The sequence below is a fragment of the Leuciscus leuciscus genome (genome assembly GCF_965113295.1).
Source record: "Leuciscus leuciscus genome assembly, chromosome: 15".
In the NCBI taxonomy this organism is placed as follows: Eukaryota; Metazoa; Chordata; class Actinopteri; order Cypriniformes; family Leuciscidae; genus Leuciscus; species Leuciscus leuciscus.
In genome coordinates, this window is record NC_138739.1 from 30896632 (window position 1) to 30914678 (window position 18047).

The 18047-nt window shown below is 37.9% G+C and overlaps 1 protein-coding gene across 1 annotated transcript in view; it reads right to left on the reverse strand.

Moving 5' to 3' along the window:
- Positions 1 to 2833: 2833 nt before the first annotated feature.
- The window catches only part of nek7 (NIMA-related kinase 7), a 65662-nt gene continuing 50448 nt past the window's right edge, over positions 2834 to 18047 (reverse strand). The window contains exons 9-10 of the mRNA XM_082138400.1: positions 6977 to 7090; positions 2834 to 4592 (exon numbers count right to left, since the gene is read on the reverse strand). Coding sequence (XP_081994526.1) covers positions 4482 to 4592; positions 6977 to 7090 — 225 coding nt within the window. The 3' untranslated portion in view covers positions 2834 to 4481. The remainder of the gene's footprint in view (positions 4593 to 6976; positions 7091 to 18047) is intronic.

The window sequence follows — 18047 nt, forward strand, 5'->3', positions numbered from 1 at the left end:
AAGTTTTCAAGGACGACGATTTCATTATGAAAAAAAGTTTAAAAATAATAATAATTTAAAAAATAAAATGTTAACAGGGTCGACGAATAACTTCCTTTAAATAATACATTTTGTCAATCAAAAATTATGTAATAAAAAAGACAAAAATTTTAACTTTTATAAACACATCTTTATTTTTCATTAAGATGTGCATATTTGCCAAAATAGCAAAGTGAAGTTAAAAACAAAGGGGTGGGAAGAGACCCCCCCCAAAAAAGAAAAATATATTTTTGATAATGCATGTTGAAAACTGTCTATGGTAACACAATAAAAGCTGGAATCAGATATTCATTGTTAAAGTCATTTTACCACGCATGTATGAGGGAACGCGTTTTGTAGAATGACCCAATAAAGAACAAAAGGAAAGTAAAAACAGAATCATTAACAATACATAAGGCAGAGTTTACTCGCTGTTGTTCTTTTTTTCCTTAGAAACCGCAGTTCTAAGATATTGCCAGACATAGCATTTTGGAGAAAACTTTTCAAATAATAATAATAATAATACATTTAAAAAAAAAAAAAAAAAAAAAAAAAAAACAGCAACGGTTTGAATGGTGGATGTTTGGAGATCATCCCTTGATAATTCTCTTCCCCTCACAAACTAATTGGTTTAAAGTTGCCAAGCATGCGCCACAAGCTATTTCAAACCTGCATGCTATTGACATTTCATGTTTCAAAGCACAAATCCTTTCAATAAAGAAAAAAAAGAAAAGAAAAGAAAAAAATACTGAGATGCGCAAGCTATTTTCCTCCATACGTGTCCACTGGGGGAAACGAACATTGTCTACTTGGTTTTTTTTGCCCCGATTAGGACTTGTTTGTTGTCCCTGCTGCACTCACAGCTCCAAACTTGGACAAAGTTTGGCTCAAAAGCTGACACTCTCTGCTGACCACACAATCGGCCAATAAAGCGTCAGCTTCCCGGCCACTTCAAACGGCGTGAAAGAGGCGAAACTCGCCTCAAGAACCAGACCTAAAGAGAAACGGCACGTTTCTCTTGCCGAAATACAGAAAAAGAAAAAAAGAAAAAAAAAAAAATCTATGAAAATGCTGCCAGCAGCTGAATCTGCTGCCAATGCAGAAGGGACACGTTACAAGTGCTGGTCCCTCTGGCAACAGACAGATATAGAGAGCTGAACCAAGCACCTGGATCTTAAGGAAAGAGAATATATTTGGCCTTGGTGCAAAAGGTAAAAACATCTGAGTCAGTTCGGCTTCTGTAGTGACATCTCTCAGTGTCTGTGCAGTCTGCCGACAAAGTGTAAAACGGATCAGTGGGTAACAACTAGCATACTGTTCAATAACAGGTCTACACTACTTTGGAACATGTTTTGCGAACAGCGAAAAAAAAAAAAAAGAAAAAAAAAATCTCAATTTCTTCAGACTGACTGATGCAATTGTTGGACGTTAGGAAATACATCATGCTACCACTAAATTAGCAGAACTTTTTAATGATCTTTCCAGTTACTTTTGAATCCTTTTGCTAACATAGATTTGAGAACCTAATCAACAAATACATTTAAGAAGAAAAAAGAAATAAAAATTCACTCAAAAGAATGATTCTTCAATGATTCAGTCATAAATTGGCTTCCGAGCAAGTAAAAAATAATAATAATAAAAAAAAAAAACGAATATTTGTCCATTTAAATATAGTTAAATAGTAAATAGAGTGTTACTAAAAAAAATGTACAGTACTATTAAAAGTTTGAGTTCGGTAAGATTTTGAAAGAAGTCTCTTATGCTCAAAAAAGCTGCATTAATTTAAATCAAAAATACTGTAATATTGTGAAATATTATTACAATTTAAAATAGCTGTTGTCTATGTGAATATATAGTCAAACGTAATTTATTCCTGTGATCAAAGCTGTATTTTCAGCATCATTTTCACACTAATATGGTGATTTGATGATCAAGAAACATTTCTGATCATCAATGTTGAAAATAAATGTCTTTACTCTCACTACTCACACAATTTTAATGAATCCTAGTTGAATAAAACTATTAATTTCTATTAAATAAAGAAAATTGGACCCTAAATGCTGATTGTTCAGCAGTGTACAATCATAATTATGTTTTCTCTTTGATTCCACTGCTCATATTGAGCTAAAAGCGGTATGAACATGCCTCTCATCTAACAATATGTGAGCTGTACAACAGAAGGTTCCATGCCGGTTAGTGTCAGTCTGTTATGCAGTTAGACTGTATCACCACTAGATGGATACCTGCATCTGTTTTCCAATATCAAAATGTACATTAAGTGCACAGACAACAAATAAAAAAAGCCCTTTTTCATAACTAATATGGACATTGGACCAGTCTGGGTAAAGGTAGCAGCTTAAACGAGGTTGGAAACAACAATCCAGATATCAATTGTGGTGTTTACTGAAGTTTGTTTTCGTTGTTCTGGCAGTTTCAAGGGAGCAATTTCCAGTGATAAAATTGAACCGCTTTCCTTGAGGAATTCATTAGAATGAGAGGAAATAGTCCCCTTGTCGATGTCTTTCCTGAAGGGAATAAGCCGGACGTGGACCCTGGGGCACCGGCGCGACACGCTGCCAGCTAATAAAGCTCGGGGCTAAGCGGAGACAGTCGCTAAAACAATACAAATAAACACAAGCAAATACGAGTGGGCGACGCTTTGGGGGATTGATTGGCATGTGCAATTAAAAACACTCTGAAAAGCAGCACAAATAAAGAGTTTTATAGTTAAAAAGTGAAACAGTTTCAATGTTATGCTAATTTTGAGAATGCTAAACGGATATCAAACTTTAATAAATAATCAAAAACACCAGAGTAAATGGTTTAAGTCATTTCATTTTATTTATTTTTTCCATTTCAATTAGCATACAAAGAATTAATGTGCATCTTGAATGTTAAACGTTCAAATAAACAGTCAAAAAAAGACAAATAAATAAAAAAGTTGCCTCTCGCTCCCAAATGATTTGGGTGAAAGTAGAGTAGAGTACAGACCGTGAGCGTCCGATTCATGTGTGCTTTACCGTGGTAAAGGATCCAGATCTCGCTGGAGAAGGCTTTGAGTGCCTTGTTGAGATAAATACATACTATTATCTATAAGGCAACAAGCATAATCTGTTATCGTGTTAACATAAGGCGAAAGAAAAAGGTGATTATTGCAAAATACATTAAAAAAAAGAAAAGAAAAAGAAAAGGGTAAACACTAAAAATGCTCTCGATTAAAGTTACAAAAAACATACCATTTTATACTTGGTACTATCACAGCAAATCATACTGTCTGCAAAAGGTGCTGCATAATAGCTGCTGTCTGTATATTATAACTTCATACGCTTGTGTAACTCATATTAGACCGAGTTTGCAAAGATCACAAGCCACATTCTGGAAAGCAGCACATGAGCACATAGATTATAGTCTGGAAGAGGTCAAAAGTTTGCGTGAACATAGTGGAATTGTACAAGGCCAAACGGACTCATTGTAAAAAGTCATTTGTAAACGTACCTCTTTCAGGATGTGTTGCATGTAAACCAATTGAATGATGTAATTAGAGCCAATCTCTTTAAAAAACCTTTTGGTTTACAGGAAGAAAGGCACTGTTTTCTTCTCTTTTCAGAGCAAGGCACTATGAAGGCATGGAGAATGTGTGAATATTTATAAGTTACTGCATTGCAAGTGAGGCCTTTGCATTAAACATTTATTAAAGTTCAAGTATCAGCCGTAAAGGTGCGGATACTGGGAATAATTTCCTTTTTAAAGCGGACCTCATGCTGAATGCGTTATACGATAACGCAAATGCACCGTATTGTCATGATAATGCGTTTTAAAACCGCAAATGGTCTAAGACCTAAAATCCCAAGAAGAATTGCAATAAACATGTTTTAGGTGCGGTAGGGACGGCGAGGAAATAAAAAAATTACTTGGGACTGAGTGCATGTGTTTTGACAAATACCACTATGATATCACGCTCTTTTAATAGAACGACAAACCTCCTAAATGTTTTAATGCAAGAAAGTTGCTTTTTAAGGGGAATTTTCATTCTCTTTTTATAGGGATGTTTTTCTCATAAAAAAAAGAAAAAAAAGAAAAAGTTCTTGGAAGGGTGTTATGGGATTGTGAAAAGCATATCAGATTTCATGCTAATGCGGTAACAGAAAAAAATTAAGGTATATACACAATCATCGCACTGTACCAGCATCGAAACGAGCAAAAATCAAGTCAAACCAGTTTTTAGAACACTGCTTAATTTCTATTTTCTTCTTTGGAGAACTGTATTAAAAAGGTCATGGTCATTTTTTGTCTTTTTTATGTTGTTTTGGTATACCAAAGGCCTTGCTTTGTGCCTTACATTGTATGTTTTGTACTGAAAGATGCCAGGTTTCATTACGATGGAGCAAAACAAGCTTTAAATGACATTGGTGGGCCAGATGAAGGTCTTCAAAGTAGAAGCAAGAGGAATCGGGTAAGCAAACTCAGTTTGCGATCGTCAAGGCTTGCATGTGCTTGGCGATGCTGTATACGTAGGTGATGTCAGGTCTTTTCTCTGGGTCGGGGTTGATGCACATATCTACCAGTTTTCTCAGCTTGTGAAAAAAAAAAAGATGAAAATATAAGATGTTAATTCATAATACAGATCAATAATACAAAGCACCAGACAAACCCCACTTAGACCCCAAACTTTTGAATGGGGAAAAAAATTATATATATAAACTTTTTTTTTTGACTCGATAAAGCATACTTTTTTTTAATACATTTTTCATTTTATATTTATATTTACACGCTCATAAATTCTTAATAATAATAATAAAAAATATATATTTGCAACAGTTTTAGTTGGAGTCTGGATCCCTGTATTAGTCATTGGTTTAAGACAAACAAGATGATTGACAAAAATGGCAAGTGTTTCCGAGAACAGAGCTCAGAGAACAGGAAAGCCGAGGGAAAGGCTCCAAGCAATGTAACTTCCAGCAAGAAGCCCTCTGGCCCTGCGAATGTTTGTTAATTCTCTGCTACAAACATTCTACACATAAAAGAAGTACACAAACATACAGTCCCCGCCAGTGAGGGACGGGAATGATAGTCGTGATGCTGCACTGAGAAGTAAACTAAGCCCAGGCAAGCAGCAGCAGCATCATTAAAAGTGGGGGAAAGGGGGAAAAAAAAAAAGCGGAAGGAAAGAAGATGCCCCTGTGTCAGATCGCCATGGCAACCGCCTCTCTTGCCGGGGCCTGGCTGCTGTTGCATGGCGCGGCGTCTCCTAATCAGCCCGGCATGTGAAATGCAAATGCAGACAGTCTGAGAATTAGTGGAGAAGAAATAGGAGGCGGCGGCAGTGGGGGCGAGTAAGGATGCAGATATGTAAAATATTCATGCTTTTGCACGAGAGGAACGTGGGGGGTTCGATGGTCGCGGTCCCCCCCCCCCCCCACCCGTTTTAAGGGGGGCTGTCTGTCAGGTGAGATACAAGAGACGGTAAATGACACACCAAAGATGAGCGGCTGACACTTTTTTGCCTTTCGCCTTCAGGAGCATTGTTTACATGTAGACAGGGAGGGAGGCAGACCTTCCTGCAGCACTGGAAAGCTGAAGGAAGTGCTGAATGGAGGAAGAGTCGTGCCAGGCTTGTAAATAATAATAATGGCAGCTTTGGTCGGACGTGCCGGATCTATCGGAGGATTTTGTGGGTTCTCCAATGGCTGACATCAGAGAGTGCCGGCATGTTGCGTGGAAAGACCGGCTTTCCATGCTGGAAATTCACATGCTGTTTTGGTGATGGACTGCTTGATGGATCAGTATTGAACATACTGTTCACAAGTATGGGGAGTAACTAAAAGAGATCGTTCTGATTATTTGGTCATCATTTACTCACCCTAATGTTGTCTTTTGAAAAATGTATTTTGTACATGCAATGAAAGTCAATGGGGTCCAATGTGTGGTCCACAACATTGGACCCCACTGGCTTTCAATGTAGGGACAAAAACAGTTGAATCATTACTCAAAATATCTTCTCTTGTAAATAAGCTCTTAAGGCTCTGATATACTCACGACAAAGTTATTTTTCGTTCTTTCTTTAGGAGTAAAACGAAGTTCGAAAGATGTGATCAGCGGTATACTGGTAGCGAATATCCGACCACGCCTACACTGCTGAGAGCGACGTTTAGATGAATATGTAAATATGTGCTGCGTGCTTTCCTCTCAATAACAAAATAAACACACAACAAAATTGAGAAATAGGCAAGCATTTTTTAAATAAAGCATAAGAAAAGCATCGGATTATAGCAACATGGATTTGTTTGCACAAGCTCTGCAATTCGGCACTCCAGTAAAGTCACGTCATGTTTATTTATATAGCACTTTATACAACAGATTAATTAAAATCAAGCAGCTTTACTGTATTAAACATGAAAAACAGTGTCAGTGTCTCAGAAGTACAACATTTTCTACTATAAAGTAGCTCTCCAGTATGTTCATGATCTCACTCACAGACGTCTAACCTTGACTGACTAATAAGACCAAATTAACCCCCAAAAAATTTTCATGTGAAAGAAGGCGGAGCCTCAGCGCACACCTATCTATTACATAATCGCCATGAACCAATGGTAGTACAAAGGTGTTTACCAGCCGTAGCAAACTTTTCAGGAAAATTTGCTTTGGCAAGCTTTTCTGAACTGCCAAAACAAACTCCAAACGAAGTTAGTTTTGGCCTGATTTTGTTCGAAATGACATCACAGCAGTTCGTTCTTCGATTTTGCGGCCATTAGTGAGATTGACACAACTATTAAGGTTCGGACACATTAGCAAAATTTCGACAATTTCGACAAAATTACCTAGGCCAAAAAGGTAATTGCCTATTGTCAATAGTGTAGCGATGTATAAAGCACAGCTCACACAGAAGTCACTTTCAGACAAAGCAACTTGGTCAATGTGGCGAAATCTGCATGTGCAATTCTTTGAGCTTGAAACATACCTCTTCAGAGTAATGGTCAGACGGTAGTGGGGGGTAGTCACACTGCTCGATCTTTTTACACAGCGAGTACAGGTTCATTTTGTCCCCGTAGAATGGACTCTGCAAGGCAGCCATCTAAGTGAGAAGAAAAGAAATGTAACATTTAGAGAGAAGGTTTCAGACATCCTGCTAGCTTAAAAAAATGGGTGACAAGTTCTTATGAAGCAATTTGGCAAGGTTCATATCATGATCATTTTAATTCAATTCATTAAAACAAAGGTACAAGTAGTGAAAATGCATTCCTATGAATAAAACAAACATTTACTTATATTTTCAGTTCACACCTGGAGGTTGAGAAATTCATTTACTCCAATGCAGGTACCCATATCTCTCATGCCTCCAATGCACACTAAATCTTCATCAAGCAGGGGCTGACTGTCTGAGGAAGAGACTATGGTGTCCCACGTCACAGATGGCAGCAGACAACTGCCATCTGTTTGCTCAAGATGTCAAAAAGCTAAGAGTCAAGCCTATAGAGCATGTATCATGTCACTCTCGAGATGTTGTGCGTTGCATTAACGATATTAAGCACATTAAACGTTCTTACACTCTTAAAAGTAAAGGTTCTTAATGGGCATTGATGGCTCCATGAAGAACATTTAACATCCATAGATCCTTTCCACTGCACAAGAGGTTCTTTATTGTGGAAAAAGTTTCTTTAAGATTAATAAAATGTTCTTCACAATATGGTTCTTCTATTAGTTCTATGGCATCGCTGAAAATCTTTATTTTTAAGAGTGTGGAACCTTTCCATTGCAGAATAGGTTCTTAAGATCATTAAAAACATGGTTCTTTCAAGAACTGTTCACTGGACGGTTCTTCAAGGAACCAAAATGGTTCTTCTGTGGCATCACTGCAAAAACATCCTTTTGGAAACTTTATTTTTAAGAGTGCACTTAGAACAATGTAGTTCATAACTTTAATATATATAATAATATAGTTAAAGGAACACTCCACCGTTTTTTGAAATAGGGCTTATTCACCTTCTTTCCCACATTTAGATAGGTGGGCAAATGCATTTTTGTCTCAGTGCATGCATTGTTTTAGTTTGACAGGGTCGGCGTGAGCTTAGCTTAGCATAATGAATGGAATCCTTTGTTGCCAGCTAGCATGTCCTGAATAAAAGTGATATAAAAAAAAAAAAAACCTTCCTAATTACTTCTCGTGGCCTGCGTATTCACAACAAGTACAAATGATGCAGATTAACACACTAGGCGATTTCCTAGGCAGATATTGACTTATATATTAAGGACTATATTAGGGGGAAGCACAGGCGAAGCACTGCTACTTGGGCGTGATATCTCTGCGCCCAAGTTGCAGTGCTTCGCCTGTGCTTCCCCCTAATATAGTCCCAAGTCAATATCTGCATAGGAAATCGCCTAGTGTTAATCTGCATTGCTATTTGTACTTGTTGTGAATACGCAGGCCACAAGAAGTAATTAGGTGGGTTTTTTTTTTTTTTATATCACTTTTACTCAGGACATGCTAGCTGGCAACAAAGGATTCCATTCATTATGCTAAGCTAAGCTAGCGCCAACCCTGTCAAACTAAAACAATGCATGCACTGAGACAAAAATGCATTTGCCCACCTATCTAAATGTAGGAAAGAAGGTGAATAAGCCCTATTTCAAAAAATTTAATATCAAATTCAACTGATGTGTGTGGAGACAAATGTGCTTACTCTGAGCATTTTACTGGCTCATTTAACTTTAACTTTTCATAAAATTTTTGCTCAAAGATGTATTTCTGACTTGTTAACAAAGTAGTTCAACAAAAAAATAAACGGTTTACTTGCCCTTGTGTCATTCTAAACCTTAATTACTTTGTTCTGTTGAGCACAAACAAAGATATTTTAAAGACTGAAAACCGAAACAGATAAATTTGGGCAATAGAGTAAAAACAATAAAAACAATCACACCACAGGTGGCATGTATCTTCAAAAGAACAAAAAACTAAACGCATCCATTTACTCAACACTTCCAAACCACATTTGCCAACTCATGGCTAATTAGCTTTCTGTATCTGGCCTGATACACTTAGCAAGGAAAATGATGGATGTCCTGTCCCGAGAAACCATAACAACACGAAAAAATAAAATGCAAAAACAAAGCTTTTAAAAAGGATGATAGCATTTCAGTAGATGTTTTGTGAAATTAATGTAGAAGATGAAAAACAATGTTGATGTCACAGCTTTTGGGACATCAATCCTAGTGGTACGGAAGAGATGGATGCAGTGCATCCTGTTAGCCTGGAGCTGTGCAATCCCGCTCAGCCAGGAATGTGATGCTTTGATGACGTTATGAGATTATGATACTGCAAAAGCAGACTGGCAAAAACAGCCCCATGAAAAAAAAAAAAAAAAAAAAAAAACGGCTTTCCAGATGCCAAGCATGCAAGCCACACAGTACTCGCACGAAACCACTACACCGCAAAGCACACTGGACGAGAACTCAATTAAATTGACATAGAAGGACAGAGAGGAAACGGCGAGTGAGTTAACGGAGGTGGGGGTGTTGGGGGGTGTGATCGAGCGAGGCGAAACGGCGGTTTGGGCTGTCAGAGGAGGAGCGGAGGAGAGGAGCGCGGAGGGGCAGAACTCATGGAGCAGAGCCGGTTTCATCACCGCTCCACACAAAACGGGAAAGGGAGGGCCGGAGGAAGGGGGAGTCCCTCTCTAATCACTGGCAGTGCAGGAACTGGGAGGACTGGGATGTTTCCTTAACATGTACCATTCTTACACAACAAGTACTTCATACAGTACTTCAAACTAAACGTGTCAGAGCAAAAGTCACCAAAAAAATGCTCAGGTGTTGTTTGAACAAATCCAAAGAAACCTCACCCAAGTCTCCATACCTGCATTTACACAGCAGTGAAATTATGATGAAGTGACATATAAACAACAGTGACAATTGAATTCTATAACTAAAGTGACTCTTACATTTTTAGGATTCACACTTGTATTCAAGAGTGAGTGTGGTTAACCTGTGAGTTGTTGCATTTACTTTATTTTTTTCATGTGGGGTTCCAGTAACTCAAATAAACAACATGAAAAAAAAAAAAAAAAATCAACAAATTAATGCAACAATGAAGTAAAAAAAAAAGAAAAGCATTTTGGTATATGCACGACTTTGCTAAAGCAGAAAGAGATGAACAAACAAAAATGTCTTGTCATCTGAAAGTTTTACATCCAGGCACTGCCTTCCATCAAGACTCGACAGATGAACTTCTATTTTTACAAGTTATTTCTTTATTTATTTGTAAATGGACACATTTGTGTGTGTTTATATTCACTGTGTAGAAAAAAAAAAAAGTCTCTGTAAAGTTGCTGGATTTAAATAGGCAAATGACTGGATAATTATTGCATTGATTATTGTGTTTCTAGCATGTTATACACTGAACAAAGATGTTATGTACAGCCAAATTCTCTGAAATGCCTTCGGAGACGGCTTATGGTAGAGAAATGAACATTCAATTCACGGGCAACAGCTCTGGTGGGCATTCCTGCAGTCAGCATGCCAATTGCACGCTCCCTCAAAACTTGCAACATCTGTGGCATTGTGCTGTGTGATAAAACTGCACATTTTAGAGCGGCCTTTTATTGTGGCCAGCCTAAGGCACACCTGTGCAATAATCAAGCTGTCTAATCAGCATCTTGATATGCCACACCTGTGAGGTGGATGGATTATCTCAGCAAAGGAGAAGTGCTCACTAACACAGATTTAGACAGTCTTCTAACCCTAATTGATGGAGTGTGAAGCTTTTCATTTCTTAAACAACCATGTAAGAAGAAACATCATGGCCATATTCCAGGATGACAATGTCAAGATTCATCAGGCTCAAATTGTGAAAGAATGGTTGGGAAGGAGCATGAATAATCATTTTCACACATGAAATGGCACCTCTGAGTCCAGATCTTATACTCATTGAAAGTCTTTGGGATGTGCTGGAGGAGACTTTACTCTTGCATTGACAATACAAGAGATTGACCAAAAATGTATGCACCTCTTAATGGAAATACATTTTGTGATGTTATTTCCATCAATAGGTGCATACATTTTTGGTTGCAAGTGGATACAAAATATTACGAGTTTTCATGTTTGCGGTTGCCAGATGTCAAGGTTTTAAATCCCCCAATCAGAGCTTTTCTCTTAAAAAGAAGCATTTTCTGTCCAGTGTTTTACTTCATCTTTGCAATATGGCAACCGTAAGCATGAAAGCTCGTAGAGGCTTGTTAAAAACAGTCTGTAATATTTTGTATCATCTTTTTTTGTACAAAATGTACACGCACTCTCTCCACACTGTGAAGAAGTGCCAATGATCTGAAAACACTGACAAACATTTAGGGATCTCCATTTGAGATATTAATATTAAATAAAAGTATCACCCAGTCAGTCTGTGTTCTGAGCCGCTTGCACTGTTTGCTGTGACTAAATCTGCCATCAAACCCCCTCAGTGATGAACTGTAATAAATCCAAACATGGATCTCGACTATAATGTTTGAGATTGTGGTTGCTGAATAAATGCACCTACAGTACATGTGTGGCAGTACAAAGCCTATTTTGCTGTTGTTTTAATAGAAAAACATTAATGTAATTTGGAATTACTATTAGGAATTTCACTGTTTAAATTTCAGAGAGAAGTTTCTTGTTTTAACAGTAATGTAGAAAGTGTGTTAATTGATATGATAAATAGCCTATAATAAATAAAAGAAAACTAGATTATGTAAAATAAACCATACATATGAGCTGACATTCTCTTGATTTGTGCTTATATGTGAAAGTGCAATAATTCCGATGAAATGCAAATATATATATTTTTATTTAACCATTATGCAGCATGATGAAATTGTGACAAAAAAATTGACTAAACTGCCCAGACAGTTATGCCTAGTTTCAAAGACAAGCCTTAAGCCTAGTTCCAGACTACAATGCATGTTTTAACTGAAAGCAACTTGCACTTATGCACACCAGAGAGGATTTATTTTAAGGCATGTTTATAAAATATGAAAATAATTGAAATAAGGCCTAACCCTGGCTTAATCCAAGCCTCGTCTTCAATTAAATAAAAAATGGATAACGAAGTAAATGGATAAAGTAGTCAGGTAAACTTAGACATACTTTTTTCCAAGATAAGTAGGAGGAAAATAATGGGGCCAAAACTAGATTTTTGTAGAAAAATGTTTTTGTAGAAAAATGCATGTCCTTCTTGTTCCTCCATCAGTTATGGGGATGGAAATGTGTGTATGTGAGTGTGACACTAATGGGCTCTGTGAATGAGTGTGTTTTGACCAGACTGCATTTGGTGTGTTTTTCCAGTGAAAAGAATTCTTCACAGCAAAAGGGTAGGTGTTTTTTTTTCTTATACAGACTCAAGATGATATACCTATAGTGTCATTTCATAGCAACATCTGTTTTGCCAGTGTGCCGCCACTCTTGCGAAGAGTTCCTCAAGATAATTGCGATGTGCAGGACCGTAGAACGGCATTTAGCGAGATGAGAACACAGCCGCGGCTTAGACTGTTTACATGCGGTGTGCCTACCTGTGGAAGTGTGGCCGCAGAGGGGGGTCAGGGGCAAGTAGCAGCTGTAGCCAGCAAAGGGTTAAACAAGGACCACCATATTTTCATGCATCTTCCGCTTCTGACAGATGAAAAATGTCAACTGTCCTGTTTTTATTTTGGAGTTTTTGCACTATTCATCTGGTTCATTAGTGCCTGGGCGCTCTTGGCCCTGACAGCTGCTCGCCCCGTGCTCCCGGCCCCTGAATTTTTCAGGCTAATTTGATTCGGGGCGCCCAGGCGATGGGCAAGATGATTGACTTGCTCCCTGACCCCCGGAGCCCAGCAGCTCCCCTCATTGGTATTCCAGAGGAGTCCACCCCGCACCACGCTGGCCTGCTGTCTGTCTGCGGGGCTTCGGCTACCGGTGCACGGTGGCGAAAGACACACACGTTTACACACTCACATGCACACACAAAAGAGGGGAAAAACTTGCACACATAGACACCAAAGCTTAAAGGAACATACTTAAACAGAATCTCAACCACCAACATGGTGGTTGCGCTGACACAAATACACACTCGACACATACAAAAAAAGAGCCATGCCTGCTCAGAAACACACACACATAGATAGATGCTCAAAATATCACAACAGCAGGAACCGAAAACAACTAAGACAGACATAACCACATATGGCCACCCAGACAGGAAGACAAAAACAGACTCTTTTCTAATTCCTACCTTAACACAACCTGACCACCCTGGCTTGCGACGATAGTTCCTTTATTTAGTGAAACTCAATACACTACAGAGTTAACCTCAAATATCTCACCCATTGTTGAAGCGTGGAGACTGCAAAGTGAACTCGCGTTAAGAATTTCCATTCTGAAATTCCCAATGGCGCATCAAATCAAGCTGACAAAGCAAATGCAATCAATCAAAATATAAACAACTCTGATTACGGCTGCTACCATTTCAACAAGTGTTAATTACAGCATTGCATTTAGGTCTACTGTGACTGCATAAAATGTGTCTATATACTTTTTTTTAATAGCTTGGAGCATTTTACCTAAGCACACATACATACTAGTACCATATATATATTTATTTTTTTATCATATTGGTCAAAAATGGATTTTTAATTGTGTATGCTCATTTAAACTTTTTTCATTTATATTCAGATTAAGTGAAAGTGAAGTGTAAGTAAATGTAACTTTAGCAAATTAAAGTAAATATCCATTTTTCAAACCATACATCATGTCATGATGCCTAAATTCACTTGTAACATTTCAAATGATCGATTTCAGTTTGTACGGTTTTATTTTTTATATTTATTTTGACAAAATAATATCCAATTTTAATGTCAGCCTTTGATCGCATATCAGCCATAACATGAAAATAAATACTAGCTTATCGTATCAGAATTCAGAGAGAATGTCTCAGTCAAGGAGACCATTGTTTTATTATTGATCTCTGTACCTTGTTGAATTCTTTGCATGCCAATTAAACTCCTAGAGAAGGTCCTGGCTCAAAGGAGCCATGAAGGAGGGCGTAGCATATGAAAAGACTCGTGTTCAAGTGTGAGAAAACCATCATTATTTCATGTTGCTCATCCTTCTCGCACTCTTTTTAATGATATATTAATCAAATGGAAGTGCAGGCATAAGGAAGGAACACAATTAAATATGAATCCATATTCTGCTACTTGAAAAGTCCCCGTCTGACGCCACAAACTGACTTGTACAAACGCCTAACCTACACACACATTGATGTTTAAGTTCTCTGGGTTTTCCTCTTGAACAAATGAGAAGTGAAAAATCACCTCTCCTTGGAGTAGCGCGATCACTCCGAGAAGAAAAGTTTTAGACACGTTTTGTTTGTAAATTTGCTGAATGAGTGTGCAACGCTTCTTGGTTTTATGCATCATTAGCAAAACATGGGTGCGGCTGCTCATCAGAATGTCAAGAGTTCTTCTGAGATGCTGGCGTTCACGTACGCTGCTCTCTCAAAGCGCCTTTAAAGAACATGAGTATTCTGCAGCTGTACACGGTTGGGGCAAATTAATTCACTAAGCTATCAAATTAAAATCTGAGATATGTGGTGAGAAGACACCAAGGTATACTGGGTAATCTATATTTGAATAGGATTCGGGGAGGGTTTAATTAGCTCAAACGTCTTGATGGATGTTTACTATTCAGGTGTGGGATAACACTTCCTAAAAAAATCTGCAAAAATACTTGAATATATAAACTTCCTGAGCTCTGAAAACGAAGTGCTATGCTGCATCCCGCCAACTACGGACTAAGCATTCTTATTTAATGAAAGAATATCATTAGCATTACATATCAAAAATTCAACACTCCTCTTGCACCGTGTGCATGCTAATCTGCTTACTTTTAACGCTCAACGTCACTTAGCAGATTCGGTTCTCATCTCCAATGTTCTACTCAAAACACATGGTCGTAAATGAAGATGTGACTTCACAGTTTTAATTGTAAAACCTGGAGCAGGAAAACTGGCCTTGTGTTTTTGCGATGAAGGGAGATGCAATGGTCTCTGCCTCTTATTTATGCCAACATAAATCTGAAACACCTTCGAGAACGGCTATTAAGAAGAGTTTTAAGAGGACTTCAAAAGGCCGAGCCAGACCGTAAGTGCAGAGATCTACCAATATGAACTCGGTCTGTCTTTAATAGAGAGTGGAGATGGTGCAGGGCGGAAACGGCAAGGACACAGAGAGGGCCATCGGGGTAGCTTGAGACGATCCTTTCATTTTCAGCATCATAAAACCCAACACCAAAACCAATTGCACGAGTGCTCCAAGGATGGGTTAGGAGATCATAGGCTAATATAGCCACAGGAAATGGTCTTGATGGTTGGGGGGGGAGGAATATGTAGAAAATTTGTGGTCTGATTCAAGGTTAAATTGGAGTCAACTGAAAGGTGAAAACACTGAACGGTAGTGGTGAGGATTATAGTTAATCTCAGCTAATAAAATTATTAGAATCTTTTCACCAAAAGATTTGGTCACTGATTGATTCATCCAAATGATTCATTAAAAGAAACAAGTCTTATTTTATTACAATTTGCATATACAAATCTAAGAAAAAGTGAAACTAAAATTAAAGAGAAAACTGAACATTTTTAAGATTAAAGCTAATTCAAAATATCCATAAATATTAAATACTTAAGTGAAAGAGAACAATTTGTTTACTTAAAAAATGTATTCAAAAACAATGATGCATTCAAGAATTTCCACCAAACTGTAGCAAAATGGTATCTTAGCTTAAAGCTGCAGTCCGTAACTTTTTTGTGTTCAAAATGTACATAAATTACATAAGCGAGTACATCATGAATCCATTTCCCAAACCGTGTTTTTGTCTTATTCTGAATCACTACTGTCCACCTATAATAAGTGTTTATATTCAGACTATTTTAGACTGGTTCAAGTCGGCACCGCTGCGGAGCAGCACAGTACCTGCGTGACTCGTCTTAGACATAAACAGAGAGAAGTAGCTCCGGCTACAATGTTCTTCCACAAGACGCATGCAGTTCTGTTTATTAAAAAGTTACAGACAGCAGCTTTAATAACCTGTCTTTAACCAGTTACGATAAAGTTTAAATAGCTGCGTTACCTGTTTGCATATATATTTGTATTGTAAATGCTATTAATTGCAAAACATGATGCTAAAAATACAAAATATTCGTTCTTATCGGCAACAGAGCCAGCTAACTGTTGACCTATTCAGGAATTAATTGAAGAGAAGGACTGCAAAAACTTGGTATAAAGTTTAATAGTAGCTAGCGTCCAGTCTACTAAAAACCTTTATTGGCTACTTTTTTGAATAGCCAAAATATTACCCAACTAACACCCAAACAGATCAAATGACCCTCAATTCTTCCACCTACCACAAAACCACACATTTTCTCCATATTGCAGAGCTGTCAATAATGCAGATGGACCGTGGTGTACAGTGCAGTGCTATTGACTGATGCGCCATGGGGAGAACGTGTCCCGTCTGCCGTGAAGGCCATTTGGGAGTCAACCCCAACTCTGGCCTTGTCCTGAACCCCTCCTATTCATCACAGGATGGCCGGCAAGCAACATCAGCTGACCAAATGAGCTCCAACCAAGTGCGTCGGCATCAAACAGAATAGCAGATGCATATGGAGGAATACAATGCACAGATATTGATGATTTTCAATCGAGGTCTCGCAACCTCAACGGCTTCCACCACCCCTCACCCCCCTCGAATACTCCATAACAGATCGACTAAAAGATTCATGCTCTCAGAATAAAGGAATTACATGCACACATATAGGCCTTTCACACAAAATAGATCAATGAGGATCAATGGAAGATGGCACAAGTCTGCAAATTAACAATTCAGCAGTTCAGCACTGCAACGGAACACAGCAGAGAGCTTTCAAGTGTCTACTAAGACAATGTTTACACACACACCAAAATAAATTATAAAACTGGACACACAATATATGGGCCTATATGTAGAGTACCTGGGTCAATGATATGATGCAATATCTTTTTGTCCCATCTTTATGAAATTATTCAAAAACTACCAGGCTTGCCCCCTTATAGTTCACTAAACATTAGTCGACAAGAAGAGACTTAGTCAAACAAATTTTAATTAGTCAGTTAGCTGCAGAAAAAAAACTCCACAGGAAGTGGCAAAGTCACGCAGTCCGTAACGGCCAGATCGTTAACAAGGCTGGTCCATGTGGTATGTCGGGCAGGAAATCCAAATGTTCGCCTATCATTCATCAACCTCAAATACGGCTTATTATTTGAAACATGCAAGTAGTAACCTAACGTTAGTGACTTTACATGGCAGCTCACTCTAATATTAACCTAGATAAAGGCATTATTTGGTGCATATCCAAGGGTGCGGAGATCACTTGCATTTTTTCCTGATAACCGCAAAAAGAACTTAAAATGCTCCATAATTTCTGATCATATAGATAAGAGTAATATTTCAAATTCCAAACTGTAAAGAGTCTACTTTTATTTGAGCAAACTCACAATAACAACAGAAGTTGCGCTGTTGAAAAATAAAGAAAAAAACAGATGCGCTTTCTGCCGTCTCACGACTCCGGGAACTGCTTTCTGGAGTAAGTCACAAAAATGAACCGAAACTTAGCATATACTTGCCTCACAGACATAACAAATATGTCTATCGAAAGCTTGAAATTTCTACTTTAAAATGAACAATTCAAATCGAAAACAACCGTATGAAATGTTACTGTGTTAAACCACTATGCTGCAGAGATGACGAGTCAGCATCATCAACTTTTGCAGCTGACACTGACTCAGAAAACACTAGTTTCATAAATGATTAAAATGTTCAGAAAGTCTCCTTGCTGTACGTAAAGGCAAAAATTAAAGCAAAAAAAAAAAGAAAAGAAAAAAAGAAGAGATACAGCTATCCTGACATCACAAAAAAACCTGCTTCATAGCATATTAAGATTTAAAAAACTTGTTAGATTAGTTCAGGTTGTAAAATGTTGTGATTCAACT